Below are 13,565 nucleotides of genomic sequence, written 5' to 3'. Positions count from 1 at the left end.
CATAGGTAAAGTATTAACATTAACATAAAAAATTGGCTAACACTATCAGGTTTGGGAAAGGGTGCGCGAAAACAATTTTTTAAAGAAGTGCGAGACAAATTGAAGTCAAAGACATTGTAACATTGATTGAACACTCTACACATGCTACTGACGGGTTCATTTTTGCCATAATTAGTACGAGACACTGGAAGACGGACAAAAGAGTAGGAACGAAGGTTTCGGAGGCGAATATCAATGTTGAGAAGACGGAGTAAATCAGGGCAGTCAATGCGAGACAATAACAGATCAGAGACAAAAGACGCTTTGGTCACATTGCGGCGCAAAGACAGTGTTTCAAGACCAATGAGGTTGCAACGATCTTCGTATCTAGGCAGATTGTAGGGATCGCTCCAAGGCAGGTGGCGCAGCGCAAAACGCACAAATTTACGCTCAATACTCTCGATGCGTTGAATGCTGTTCTTGTAGAAAGGAGCCCAAACAACGGCGGCGTATTCCAGTATGGAACGAACGAGCGAGCAGTACAACGTTTTTAAGCACTGTACGTTAGTGAAATGCTTAGTAACCCTAAAAATAACTCCTAGATTACGCGAAGCCTTAGACGAGATAAAAGCAATGTGATCCTTAAATGTAAGCTTTGAATCCACAAGAACCACTAAATCTTTCACTGTAGTTTCTCTTTTTAATTTGTTTTGCAAGATAGTGTAGTCGAATGTTACTATGGAGCGTTTTCGTGCAAACGTAATCACAGAACACTTCGAGGCATTCAAAACCATCCTGTTAGTCATGCACCAATCAGCGAAAATGTCTAACTGAGATTGCAAAAACAAAGCATCAGAGTAACTTTTAACTATATGGAATAACTTATAATCATCGGCATAAGATACCTTGAAGCACTTAATCAATGAATCCAGATCGTTTATGTATAGAAGGAAAATATAAGGACCGATATGGCTGCCTTGAGGTACGCCGGACGTTACGTCGAAGGATGAGGATAAATGATTCCCGATTTTAACAGACATTTTACGGCCTGCCAAGTAAGATCGAAGCCATTGGTTGATTTTATTGAAGGCGGCCGACAGATCGGTGTGTATTGCATCAGCCTGCAATCGATCCTGTAGCGAGCGAGCGATAAATGAGGTGTAGGCTACTAAATTAGTGCAAGTAGATCGCCTGGGAATGAAACCGTGTTGAGTTTCTGAGATGTATCTAGAACAACAATGTGTCAAAAACTCGAGAACGATGAGCTCCAATAATTTCGATAGTGCACATAAAGATGCGATTCCTCGGTAATTGGGAACTTCGCTTTTGGATCCTTTTTTATAAACCGGAAAAACGTAAGATGATTTCCAGATGGTAGGAAACACTCCGGAACTTAACGATATATTGAAAACGACGGATAGAGGTAGGCAAAGCGACGACGAGAATTTTTTAATGATAGATGATGGGATTCCGTCAGGTCTAGGAGTGTTAGAACACTTGAGTTTTGTGCAAGCTTTTTGTACAATATCGGAAGATATCGTGAAATGAGGTCCAATACTAGTCCTACGGGGAATGTTGTCGGCTGCTGCGGAGACTTGTTGATTATTAAGAGTATCATTGGTAAAAACACTGCTGAATTATTGGCGAAATAACTCACAGATGTCCGGCAATGAAGTCGCTTCTAAATCACCCAGCGACATAGAAGTGGGTAAACCTGACTCACGCCTCTGTTCATTAACGTAATTCCAAAACTTTTTTGGATTGTTACGAAGGTGGCTCTGAATAAGATGAAGGTAGGAATTGAAGAGAGACTTATTAGGTCTCTTGTAACAATGATTTAAAAAGATTCTGATTCTTTAGCATATCGGTTCGGTATTTCGAAAACTTTTTTAGAGCTGACCTTTTGGCCAATTTAAACTTTTTTAGTGTACGATTCGACCATGGAGGATATTCACAGCCATGATTGAGTTTTTTAGGAGTAAACTGGTCGATAGCATAAATCAGTACGTTCGAAACAATTTCAGCCGCTGCGTTTGCATCAGATTGTGACAAGATTTCATTCCAATTGATACGAGACAAGAAAAGGTGCATTCCTCGAAAATCTGTCTTGCGATAGGCATATGTCAGTTTCTCAGTGGTATCTTCGAATGTACAAGGTACACATTTTCGGAGAAAACAATGAAGAGCAGGGTGGTGTTGTCATAGTTTAACGAGAGGAGCTGGAGCACGACAAACGGCAAAGTGATCGGAGAGCTCCTGGCTTCCAAAGCAAAGATCCAAAATACAGTTGTTGTCATTAGTGACGTCACATAGTTGAACTAGCCCCGCGGTGCTGTAACCGTCGAGTAGCTGAGTAATACACGTGTTAGTTGATGAGTGTGATGAGTCTGGGTACAGAAATGATGTATTATTGCGAACCCAATTAATGCCGCTAAAGTTGAAGTAGTTGATTGTAATATATTTGCAGTGTCGACAGAAACAATAAACTTCATCAATTAAATTAAAATAAATTTAATTCAGTTAAAAATGCGGGCCCCCAAAACAGACCCGGGCCCCAGGGTAGTTGCCCCCCCTGACCCCCCTCTCGTCGGGCCTGAACGCACGTTACACTCAGCTGTCATCCCTGTAGCTGGGTATGGCAAGAAGTATTATTAAAAGCAGCTACTGCTGCATTCGATAGTTACACGTGAAACAGTGAAGTTTACTTTTGCAAACGCTCTGCTCATCCGAACTCCGCCCTTTTTATTCTCCCTGACGCTCCCGGTTGAGTCGTTGGAAGTCCAAAGGTGAGTTGTAAAATTCGCAGAGACCTTTAAGTCCCCGTAATTAGACAGACCAAAACAAGATCTTTTGTATGTGAAACCTGACAGCAAGTCGAATACAAAAACTCTTTGCAGGAAGATACGGCGAGTCGCCAGAGTCTGCAGATCGAGTAGCATACATCTATCGGCATAAGGAGGCAATACAACTGGATCATTCCATGGAAGTTTCCTTTTGAGCGAATCGCACAATACATCTTTGTATATGTTCTAGTCGGTCACTTTGAGCGGCATGGTATGGTACCCACACTTGTACAGCATACTCCAGAACACTTCTAATCAGGGCACAGTATAGTGCTTTTAGTGCGTAGAAATCATCGAAGTCAGCCATATTCCACTTTAAGAAGCCCAGCATTCCGAAAGCTTTAGCAGTTGTCGCGCAGCCTTAGCAGTTGTTGATATGGTCGGAAAAGCTTCCCATCGAAGAGCACTCCCAAGTCACGGATCGAGTCGAAGCTTTCAATTGTTCTTTCGTGTAGGTTGTATTTATAACGTCCGGGAGTAGGCAAGCGTCCGAAACTACTTTGCATTTATTAACGTTGATTTCCATTTCGTAAAGCGTGCACCATTCTTGAATAGTACAGATATCTTCTTGAAGCACTATGATGTCAATTGCAGAAGCGATAGTTCGGAAGATTTTGAGATCGTCCGCGTATAGCAATTTCCCAGACTTGATCCGGCTACAGATATCGTTAATAAACAAAATAAAAATAGGCGAGCCCAGATGACTGCCTTGCGGGACACCTGTGGGTGTTCTGAATGTGCTTGAGCGAGTGTTTTTATACTCACGAATACCGAGCGATCGGAAAGATATGACTGCAACCAGTTAGTCAGCCAGGTGGGAAATTCCAAACGCTTTAGTTTCAGGATTGCGACGTTGTGCGGTACTTTGTCGAAAGCTTTTGAAAAATCGATGTAAATTGCGTGCACCTGATGACGCTTCTCGACGGCGGGAAACAACTTAGAAGTGTAAACTATCATGTTACAAGTTTTTTATCATTTCGTGACAAACTTGTGTGGATACTCCAAGATAATGCCGGATTATAATGATACTCCGAGATTATGTCAGCTAGAAAATGTGCGAAGATACAGAGGAGCTTAACACAGCTGATCACGGCTGATCGTATAATTGTACATGTACATAGTCTTTTTTTCGAGAGTTGTCCTACTGGAGCTGTAGAGCTAGGTTCTCGGTAGGGCTCCTCGTCAGAATCACATACTACAATTTGCAGACGAGGCAGGCAATGGCGCCCACTAAAACACTGCTTTAGGCCAATTGTAGAGAGCCGTGATTCTGAATGTGATATTCATTGTACGGTTCATGTATGTGCGGGCGTAGGGACTCGCGATCGCGAAAGGCTCGAGCATTTGTACGTTAATGTGTTCGATCGCGTGTGCGTTTGTACGTCGCGTGTGCTAACGTGCATGTAATTTCGCGTGTATAAATTCTACTTTATAACCGTGTGCCTTTCGCATATTCGCGTGTGTTCTTGGATAATCGCGCACGGACCGTGAATCTAATACTTTATTTTTGGTGTACGGCTCAGATGCTAAAAGAAAGTGAGATCTTCCATATCACTAGAGTTGCCAGTGTTACCGGGGATGTCGCCATGGAACGTGTTGTCTAGTGGATATGAGCCTTATTTTTGGATTGGTCCTACTGAATGTATGGACCGAAGTTATTAGGACAGAGAGTAATGGTTTCCGGACGTGACCGATTCATGAGCGCGCGAAAACGGACGTTTGTAGGTTCGCGTTTGAGACAGCGTTTGAAACTTCGTAAGTGCTAAAACGTTCTCTTTATTAACGGGGTGTTATTAAGTTTGCGCGATCGCGAACGTAGGCGTGCGTTGTTAATCGCGAAGGGCTTAAGTGTTCATATGTTAACGTGTTTGTCACGTGTGTTCGCGTTCATGTGACTTCGCGTGTACAAAATTGGATTTTGTAACCGTCTTGCTATTCCTATATACGCGTGCGGATGGTCACGCGGACCTTCATTCTGATAGTTTTCGGTGTACAATTCACATTCTGACAGGGAGTAAGTTACCCCATATCTGTCATGTCGCCATGAAACCTGATGTCCAGTAGATATGAGAGCTTTCTTTTTCTTAATTGGTCCAATTGAAGGCATGGACCTAGTCTGCTGATATCAAGGATAGAAACATTCGGAAGTGACCGATTCATGATCGTGCGACCGCGGGAGTTTTTTGGTTCAGGCTTGAGACCGCGTTTGAAAATTTATAGGAGCTGAGACATTCACTTTATCACCGGGATATTTACGTTTACGAGATCTCGGGTGTAGGTGCCGTGGATGGTCGCAAGCAATTGTATATTAACGTGTTTGTCACGTGTATGTGATTTCGCGTGTATAATTTCAATTTTATAATGATGGGGCGTGTATTCTTGATTGATCGCGCGCGAACCGTGAATCTGATGCTTAATTTTTAGTGTATGGTACAGATGGTAGAAGAGAGTCCGTTTCCCATATCACTAGAGTTCCAGGTCACGTCACCATGGAACGTGTTGTTTAGTGAATGAGCGTCACTTTTTTGATTGGTTCAACTGAAGACATTAGTCCAGACTGCTAGAACAGAGGTAAGACTTCCGGACGTGACCGTTTCATGATCGCGCATTAATGTTTGAGACCGCATTTGGAAGTTTAAAGATGCTACGTTTACTTAACTACCGGGGATTATTGCAATTGCATGGTTGCGTTTGCAGGGTTGTTACGGAAGACGACAAAATAAAAACGCGCCAAATCCGCGCAAGATTTTGCGCGGTTCTCAAAACAAATAGATTCAAATTCCTATAAATCTTCAAAACTTGCAAATGGTTTTTATTTGAAAATTATAGTAAACTTCTCTTGTATTTTTTATTCATTTCGTTTATTTGATAGGCACAAATGACTTCTCATGTATTGTCCACCGTCTTGTATTCTTAGGCTTAACATATCGTGGCTTGGTACTTAAAAATATTCCTAGCTTTCAGAGTTATTTTGAAATATTACAACGCATAATATTTTCGACACAATGTTATAATTGTTTTATTAAAGAATGTAATTTGGATAAAATCTGACACCAGTTTGTTTTTGATATGTCATTATTGAGGAAGCAAACCACATTCGTTCCAAAAAGCGATTCGTCATAATGCAGAATAAGACTGATTAACAAAGATAATATGCACAACAATATATGAGCGACGGAAATTCTGATTACCTTTATCATATCGCACCATCTGACCGTGCCTCCACATGCTTCTCATTCGACTAGCTGATGAATGCAGCACTTAGCACAAAAATACATGCATGAGACTTATATAATTTCCCAATTTTTGATTAGGTCTTGGTACACCATATTCAGGGCCGGCGTTACACTTTTAGTCCGGGTGGGTAGTAAGTTAAGCATAGGGTGAGGGGTTTATTACTAGGAAGTTGTCCCATTTTGCAATACACACAATTGCAGATTTTCGATAAATTAATCCAATGTTTCGAGTAGGTCGTTTTACTTCCAGAATGTTTCGGGTTTGGCAGAACTAACAAATATCGGTTCTTTCGCGTCTTTTTCGGATTTTTTTGCGCTACCCATAGAAGTCATACATACATGTGATTCCGTTCAGTACAATAAAAGTTACTAACGTTCAAAAACTTTTCCTCCAATTTTTTCCTAATTTTTAAAAAGAGACCTGTATATTGAAAAGACGACTTATCTTAGTCGTGATAAAAGAATACGAAAAAACCTGGATCAGAGTTCCCAAAAGTTACTAGTAATTATTCTTCTTTTTAATAAATGCATTGTTCTTGTGAACTCAGTTGAAAGCAGCTATTTTGATTGCGCAGGAATCCGTACACTTCAAACACACAGTCAACATTAACCAACTTCCACCTATGAGTGGTTTAGAGGTTGTAACTCAAGTTGTTGTGCTCCGATTTTGATAAAATTTTGAGATTTTTTTATAGCATGTACGCAGGATAGTGAATACCAAGTCTCGGAATGGAACCGCATATCGTCAATTGCGGTTGAAGGTCATTCGGATTTAATTACCCTAATAAAGAATGCGAATCGCTGTACTTTGCCGCGGATCTGTCTTCGAGAAGGTTGCAAATATCGAGCAATTAAGTAACCTATCCAAAGTCTCGAGCATTAAACAATGGCCTGCATCCAGGCTGCTCGATAAGGCGCTGATGAAACTCAATGGATGTGTTTTGATTGATCCTATGCGATAACCGATTTCAAACAAATCCCGTTGTTCAATTTTTCGCCGATTAGATCACGAAAAAATTATGATTTGGCAAGGGATCTGTTCTTGTGGCAAGAAAATAAGCGTTTTCGTGACAGATAATACTACGAGTTCGGAAGTAAAGGAACCTCGTCTACTAACGGATGTTTACCTTCATTAGTCCAATTATGGATCGTTATGTTTGGACAAACTTACCCAGCTGCCATTACAGCAAGGGTGTGCTACAATGATACAACAATGGAGCAGAATCCACCAAATTGTCCGCAGCTTCGTCCAACAGCGAAGTATTGGACTATGATGGAGCACAATCTCCAGCGACATTAGTCGAATAAAGAATTGGTGAAATCCGAAGGCCAAGACCGTGACTGCAGAAGATGAGCGCAGAATGAAGAACGACAGCAACAGAAAAGTACGTATATCTGTTCGAAATAACGACGAATGGTTTTGTTTCAGTTGTTTTTGTGAAATAAATTTATTACCTTTGCTTCATCCTTAGAAAATTATTCGCTTGAAAGAATGCATTTGAAAATGTAACATTTCTAAGAATTTAGCCTTCATTGTCTGGTTGGCTGCCATGAAAATCGAAGTCTTTCAGCTACAATTGCAGATTCCATGCCAGATCAACAATTTACCGGCAACATTATCTGCAAAAACAAACTTGTATTTCTTGGGAACATCTCAGCGACCCCTGACAATATAAAAATCTGTTTCTATTCGAAATACAATTAGATACACGTTTCATCGTCCATAAGGATGCATCCGTTTGATTTGGTCAGCATCTGAGCATACAGGTTTTCAACCCGCATATTTGACGTATTGCTTTGCTGTACGATCCGGTTCTGAAACTTTTCCGAATGCGCATATTTCGAACTGTGCAGTACAAAATTTGTTGATCACAACAACGTCCGATGCCTTGATTACACCTTCCGGAAAACAGACGTTCCTTGAAATGTTTCAGAACTGCACAGACGGTCGTATTTTGCTATTTTCAATTCTCGTGCGATCCTCGTACCCGACCTGTCGTGATTTCATTCACTTCTGGGCAGAACTAATTTGCTTCTTTTTCCATCGCGTGGCAAACTCGAGTAAACACCAACCTTGTCAAAAAGTTGTGCACAAGATTTCAACTTTGTGAATGGATTATTGATAAAAGCTTCTATGACCGACCACTAGAATCACTTCCCTGGTCAAAAACAGCGGATCGATTTTAAATATGCAGAGCTTTATAGTTGAATCCAAATGAAATGCACAAATATATTGCCATTCGTGTTCAACATTTTTAAATAAAACTTCAAAAATCGTAACTGGAACCGAGTCTCAGGTTAATTTTCGTAACCATAACTAGTTTCTCTGAGGGATTAGTGTCCCCAGCGATTGAAGTGAAAGTTATTAGTATACATCTTATACTACGTTCACACTACGAGTTAAAACGTGTTTTAACGCTATCTGGATGACATTTTTCTTGTTGCTAATTGTTATAACATGTTTTAACTCTGTAGTGTGAGCATGGTATTAAACTAAATGATAAATGAACATGTTAGGCGAGACTCCGATAAATAAAACACGGTCCAAACTCGAATTCGCGCCAAATCCGCACGATGCGTCAAATTGAATAAAATAAAAAACGCGCCAAATTCGCAGAAATCGCGAAAATCCGCGCGACCGTAGCAACCCTGTTTGTGGCAAGGTTCGTGTTATCGCGAAAGCCACGAGCGTTTGTACCCATATGAATATAGATAGCGTATAGTAGAGATATACCAATAAAAGGAATCATAACATGCCGAATAAAGAAAAAAAAAAGATGCAAATAGCTTGATTAGAAGTGTATAAATTGACCGATACTATTTTGGTATACATCAGTAATGGAAAAACAAACTAGTAGATGTGCATAAGTACAGACTAATGAAGTAGAATAGAAAAACACATGTAACATGCAATCAAACTTGTCTAAATGCAGCAAATGTTGTATATTTACCCTTAACGACGATTGCATGCTGTTAGACTTTCATCGTGCTTTGCTGACCGGGAATGGATAACTCTCGTGCGTCGGTAAATTCATTGTACCCTAATTTATCCAATCCGAATTTCCCGAATGAATAGAACCAAATGCACAAATTGATTACCAGTAGTATTGACCACTATTCTATCATATACGCCAGTTTTGCATACATTCCCTGGCCCAACTGTCACAAATACTCAGACGAACACATACATAGATAGACACACGACTAGCACATAACAACTGTACACTAGTACGAAAAACTACGATTATTACAAAGCGACAACTAATAGGTTTCTACTTATGTATTTATTAAAGTAATTTAATTAGTATATGCACAATGACGAATTCGACCGATAAATAGACACACAATGACTCCTACTGTGAGCCATTGTGGAACAATATTTGCAAACACGGCACACAGCTTTGCACGGCACACAGTCATTGCACGACGACCCGTCGGCCACATCATCGCGCACAGACTAGTGGTTGAGCGTTTGTATGCGCAGGTGCAGAGTATGAAGAAACATAGAACATAAAAAGGCGCACCAGCCCTCTCAATGCACCACTATCGAGGCGTACTGCAATAACCATCTTAAAGCAGTTGTTCTTTAGCGCTGATGCACGCAATATGACTGATGATGTATGCAATACCGTCAAGCCCCTCAACCTTGGAGAGGGATAATTGTACGTGTACATAGTCAGTTAAAAAATATATCTGGTCGATGGTTTCGTTCTCGATCTGTATAAAAATAAAGCCGTCGATAGTTTTGCCCAAGTCCGCAGACCGTGGTAAAATCCCCAACGAGGTGGCGGACTTCATGTTTTCGGTGGATTCAGTACGGCGAACCAGAGTACGATTTTGGCTAAGTCCCCAAGTGAAGGGCGGACTTTGGATTGCAGTGCGAGATGCAAACATTGAAGCTAGCCATAGGAGAACGTTTTCTATGCGATGTTTTTTCTCGTTTGTTCAAACGGTAACCGCGATCAATACAGTAAACTGGCCAAATTGAAGGTGATTTTAATTGGCTGTGTTTGGTACTGTTTTCGTGCCCGTTTGGGTGTTTCTAAAACTAGCGAAGAAAGTCCTTCGGTGGCCGGCGAAAGTTCGTTGGTAATGTGTGGAACACAATCGATGTGTCGTGACAGCACTTGGGCTGTTAGTTCAAATCTACTGATATGCAACGTAATCAACAATCATTAATCAACCCACTGAGTCACTGCTTCGAATTGTTGTCTCTTCAGTATATCGGTATAAATATACTGTCTCCTGATTTGATGCTCCGTCCGATGATGAGCTACGAACAAAACTCGAGCGAACGTTTTGAAAATCAGTATGTTTTGGAAGTTTCCAAAGATTTGAAATAAATATACCGAAGGAACAAACAATCAAATGAATTCTTCAGCTATTATGAAAGGGTACATCTGCGACTCGAATTAGCAAAATCATAGAACCCAAAACAACTACTACAACTTACCTGATTTCCGAAGCACTGCGATCCGGCAATCGTTCCCATTACGTCCTTGGTCGAACGCAGCTGGAACAAGCAAGATTCGATCTCTATCTTTTCATTTTCGGGCACAAATTTATCGATCTGCTTCAGTACTCTCACCAGCACTGACACATCCTGCTGCAAAGATTTCCCACCTGCTACCCCACTGGCGATACTTCCAGGATAGTTCTCCGAAAGAAAGGCCAGTTCCAGCTCGTCACATGGTCGGAAGAATGAAATCAACTTCTTGCGAATCAAACAGAAAACATTCATTCCTTCTAGGATGAGCATCCCAATCGGTTGGCACGCTTCAAAGTTATACTGCGAGCAGCACATGTAGAACTTTTCCCACAACGTAGAGGAGAGTTCAATAAATTCTTCATCGGTTATGTTCTGCATTTTACGTTCGTTCTGCAACTCTCCATCGATGTAGCTGCATACGTGCCGTTTCAATGCAGCAGTTGAGATAACAGTACCGGAATAGCTGAAGCTTCTGTTGAACATCTGTGGGTGTCAAAATGTTAAAATAGCGGTCCAAATAATTTTACGAAATAAACATACCGAAAGTGTCTTTGCGATAACATTATTATGAAACTTCCCCGAATGAAAAATGCGGTTACAATAAACGTGCTTCAGGTCAGTGCCCTTTTCCAGTTTAGAGATATATTTGTCATCCATGGTTTCCAACGGGATCGGTAACCAGAAATTGTTCGATTCACTATTCAGGGAATAAGTCAACACTTGCATTTCGCCTATCACAGAAACAATTAATTGTTACGTTCAAATTAAAAATTAAAAAAGTGTGTGACTATTTACCTTCTGCATTACACCACAAGGCCCAAATACCTCGATCGGACATTTTATAGTCAATCAAGTCGTAATTAGGGGCCAGAATAACTGACTCTTTCACCAGCGAGACATTTCCAGAGTCGTCTAATACAGGCCGAAATAAGATAAACTCTGAACAGTCTGAATATGCCAGAAACACTCCAATTAGGGAAGTAGATTTCCGAACTATGGTAGTTTGAGCTAGAACACACAAAAATTAGTATTACAGCGAAATAGATGAATTGAGCAACAACTTACACCCCTCCAACCGTTGATCGGAATGCTTCACCAAACACTCAACACCAATGCACGAACCATTTGCGGACCACACACGAGCGACATTATTCCGGTAAAATGCGTACAACACGAAATGCCCGTCGATCTCCCCAAATATAAGCGACACTATCTGATCTGGCGCATTAGCATTCTTTTTCCTAAAAATCAACACAAGCGTTCAAACATAATCAGTTTTGGCAAAATTTTACTCACCTCCAAGCATCGGTTAAATTTGAAAATAATCTCGAAATCAGCTGATTATGTTTCAGTTCCGTCATTTTTACACCTCCAAGACTACCCATCTGGAACAGATAGAGTGCAGACACGGTTGAAACTGCGAAAAAAGCGTCACTCTCATTATCGTCGTACTCAACTCGGTAAGCAGCGGCAATAGAGGGCAGACACTGGCCTATTGAAAAATCGCTTTGTTAAGCAACCATTTTAAACAATCATTGAAAATCGACAACCAACCAATATCGTTACTGATAACGTAAAATGACGTCGTATCACATATCTGCTCTTTCGTGATCGAGGACAGCACCGATTCGTGAGCTCCGTCCGGATTGACGCTGTTAGCTTTCGGATGTTTTAGCAAAATGCGGTGAATACTGGTGACGGTTACTATCAACAAGAATACCTGCAACCGATTACCGCTGATTTCAACCGAAAGTATGGGACTTTCATCGAAGCTGATTTTCAGATGATTGTTTGCCAGATTCAAGTTCATGCTAACTTCGCATAGATAGATGGAGTCACCGCATGTGCGCCTGTAAGATACAATCGTACAGAAATCTAGTATTCTATAGTGACATAAACTTACCAATAAACGAATCGATTAGGCCGGTAATCTTCTCTTTCAGCGAAGCAATATCCTCCGCACTGTTCGGAAGTTTTCACATCTTGCAGCATATTATGTATACCACCTGAAAATAGGAAAACATCACCGCATAAAACTGCACCTTCGCTATAAAAAAGACACCATAACCAACAACTTACCGGTGCTTATACTGATTTCTCTCCAGCTGCTTGAGTTTGATGAAAGTTGTCTCATAGGAACTTCCCGATATTGTACGGGTACGAACGGGTTCATTTTGGCTAGCTTCACAAATCGTTGAACTTATTTTTCGAATAAAATTTCTGGATTATTTACTGGCAAACGCACAACAAAACTAACCGCCAGTGGTAAACAAGCGCGCAGAATGTGATAAGCGGAACGATTGTTGACATTGAATCTGACAACGAGACGAGAAGCAAACTGACAGCATCGATGCTGCCAGTACATTACCATCAATGACGTAATTTAAACGATCTGGCTGAAAAAGTAATTACTCGACAAACATATGAATAGGGCTCAAATGCCAAATGTAAAAATTAACTTCGAGGAGAAATTTTGAAGAAACCCAAAGTCCTTATATATAGAGGGACTTTAGAATAAACCGTTATTACCCTAACACGGTGAATAGCAGTCAACAAAAGAGTTACTAACTAACATTAAGTACCGCAAAGATTTTAAAAGTACGTGTCAAATTCATTGTACTTTAATTACTAAAACGATTTTAAGTACAGCGCATTCGTACTTTAAATACGCAAAATATTTTAATTACCGTCAAGATTTACTTTAAATACTTTCAATACGTACACATCGACATTCATTACATTAAGTACTTTATTAAGTACAACAGAAGTATTTTTAAATTCTTTCATTACTTACTTTATTTAGATGCACAAACGATTTCCCGCTACACTCGGGAAGCATTTCGCTACCACAGGGCGGAAATAGTGGTTATAATTCTCTCCGAAGGCTCCGGTCCTGTCTTCCGAACGGATAAAAAACTGCATGCACAGGTTGTCACCATCGATTACCAGTTTACAATCGTAATCGTGTAGTTCGAACGGTTGCAGATAGTGCTCTGCATTCGTACCGATGTATTTTAT

General features: G+C 40.6%; 1 protein-coding gene across 1 annotated transcript in view; it reads right to left on the bottom strand.

The window, feature by feature from the left end:
* LOC131689863 (nuclear pore complex protein Nup160 homolog) overlaps positions 1 to 12,868 on the bottom strand; it is a 29,524-nt gene extending 16,656 nt beyond the window's left edge. Inside the window, exons 1-8 of the mRNA XM_058975208.1 lie at positions 12,627 to 12,868; positions 12,451 to 12,553; positions 12,102 to 12,397; positions 11,844 to 12,039; positions 11,613 to 11,788; positions 11,343 to 11,555; positions 11,088 to 11,278; positions 10,512 to 11,030 (exon numbers count right to left, since the gene is read on the bottom strand). Coding sequence (XP_058831191.1) covers positions 10,512 to 11,030; positions 11,088 to 11,278; positions 11,343 to 11,555; positions 11,613 to 11,788; positions 11,844 to 12,039; positions 12,102 to 12,397; positions 12,451 to 12,553; positions 12,627 to 12,720 — 1,788 coding nt within the window. The 5' untranslated portion in view covers positions 12,721 to 12,868. The remainder of the gene's footprint in view (positions 1 to 10,511; positions 11,031 to 11,087; positions 11,279 to 11,342; positions 11,556 to 11,612; positions 11,789 to 11,843; positions 12,040 to 12,101; positions 12,398 to 12,450; positions 12,554 to 12,626) is intronic.
* Positions 12,869 to 13,565: the final 697 nt, after the last annotated feature.

This window comes from Topomyia yanbarensis, chromosome 3, assembly GCF_030247195.1.
Source record: "Topomyia yanbarensis strain Yona2022 chromosome 3, ASM3024719v1, whole genome shotgun sequence".
NCBI lineage: Eukaryota > Metazoa > Arthropoda > Insecta > Diptera > Culicidae > Topomyia > Topomyia yanbarensis.
The sequence above is the reverse complement of the archived record's forward strand: the minus strand, read 5'-3'. Positions and strand labels throughout refer to the sequence as shown.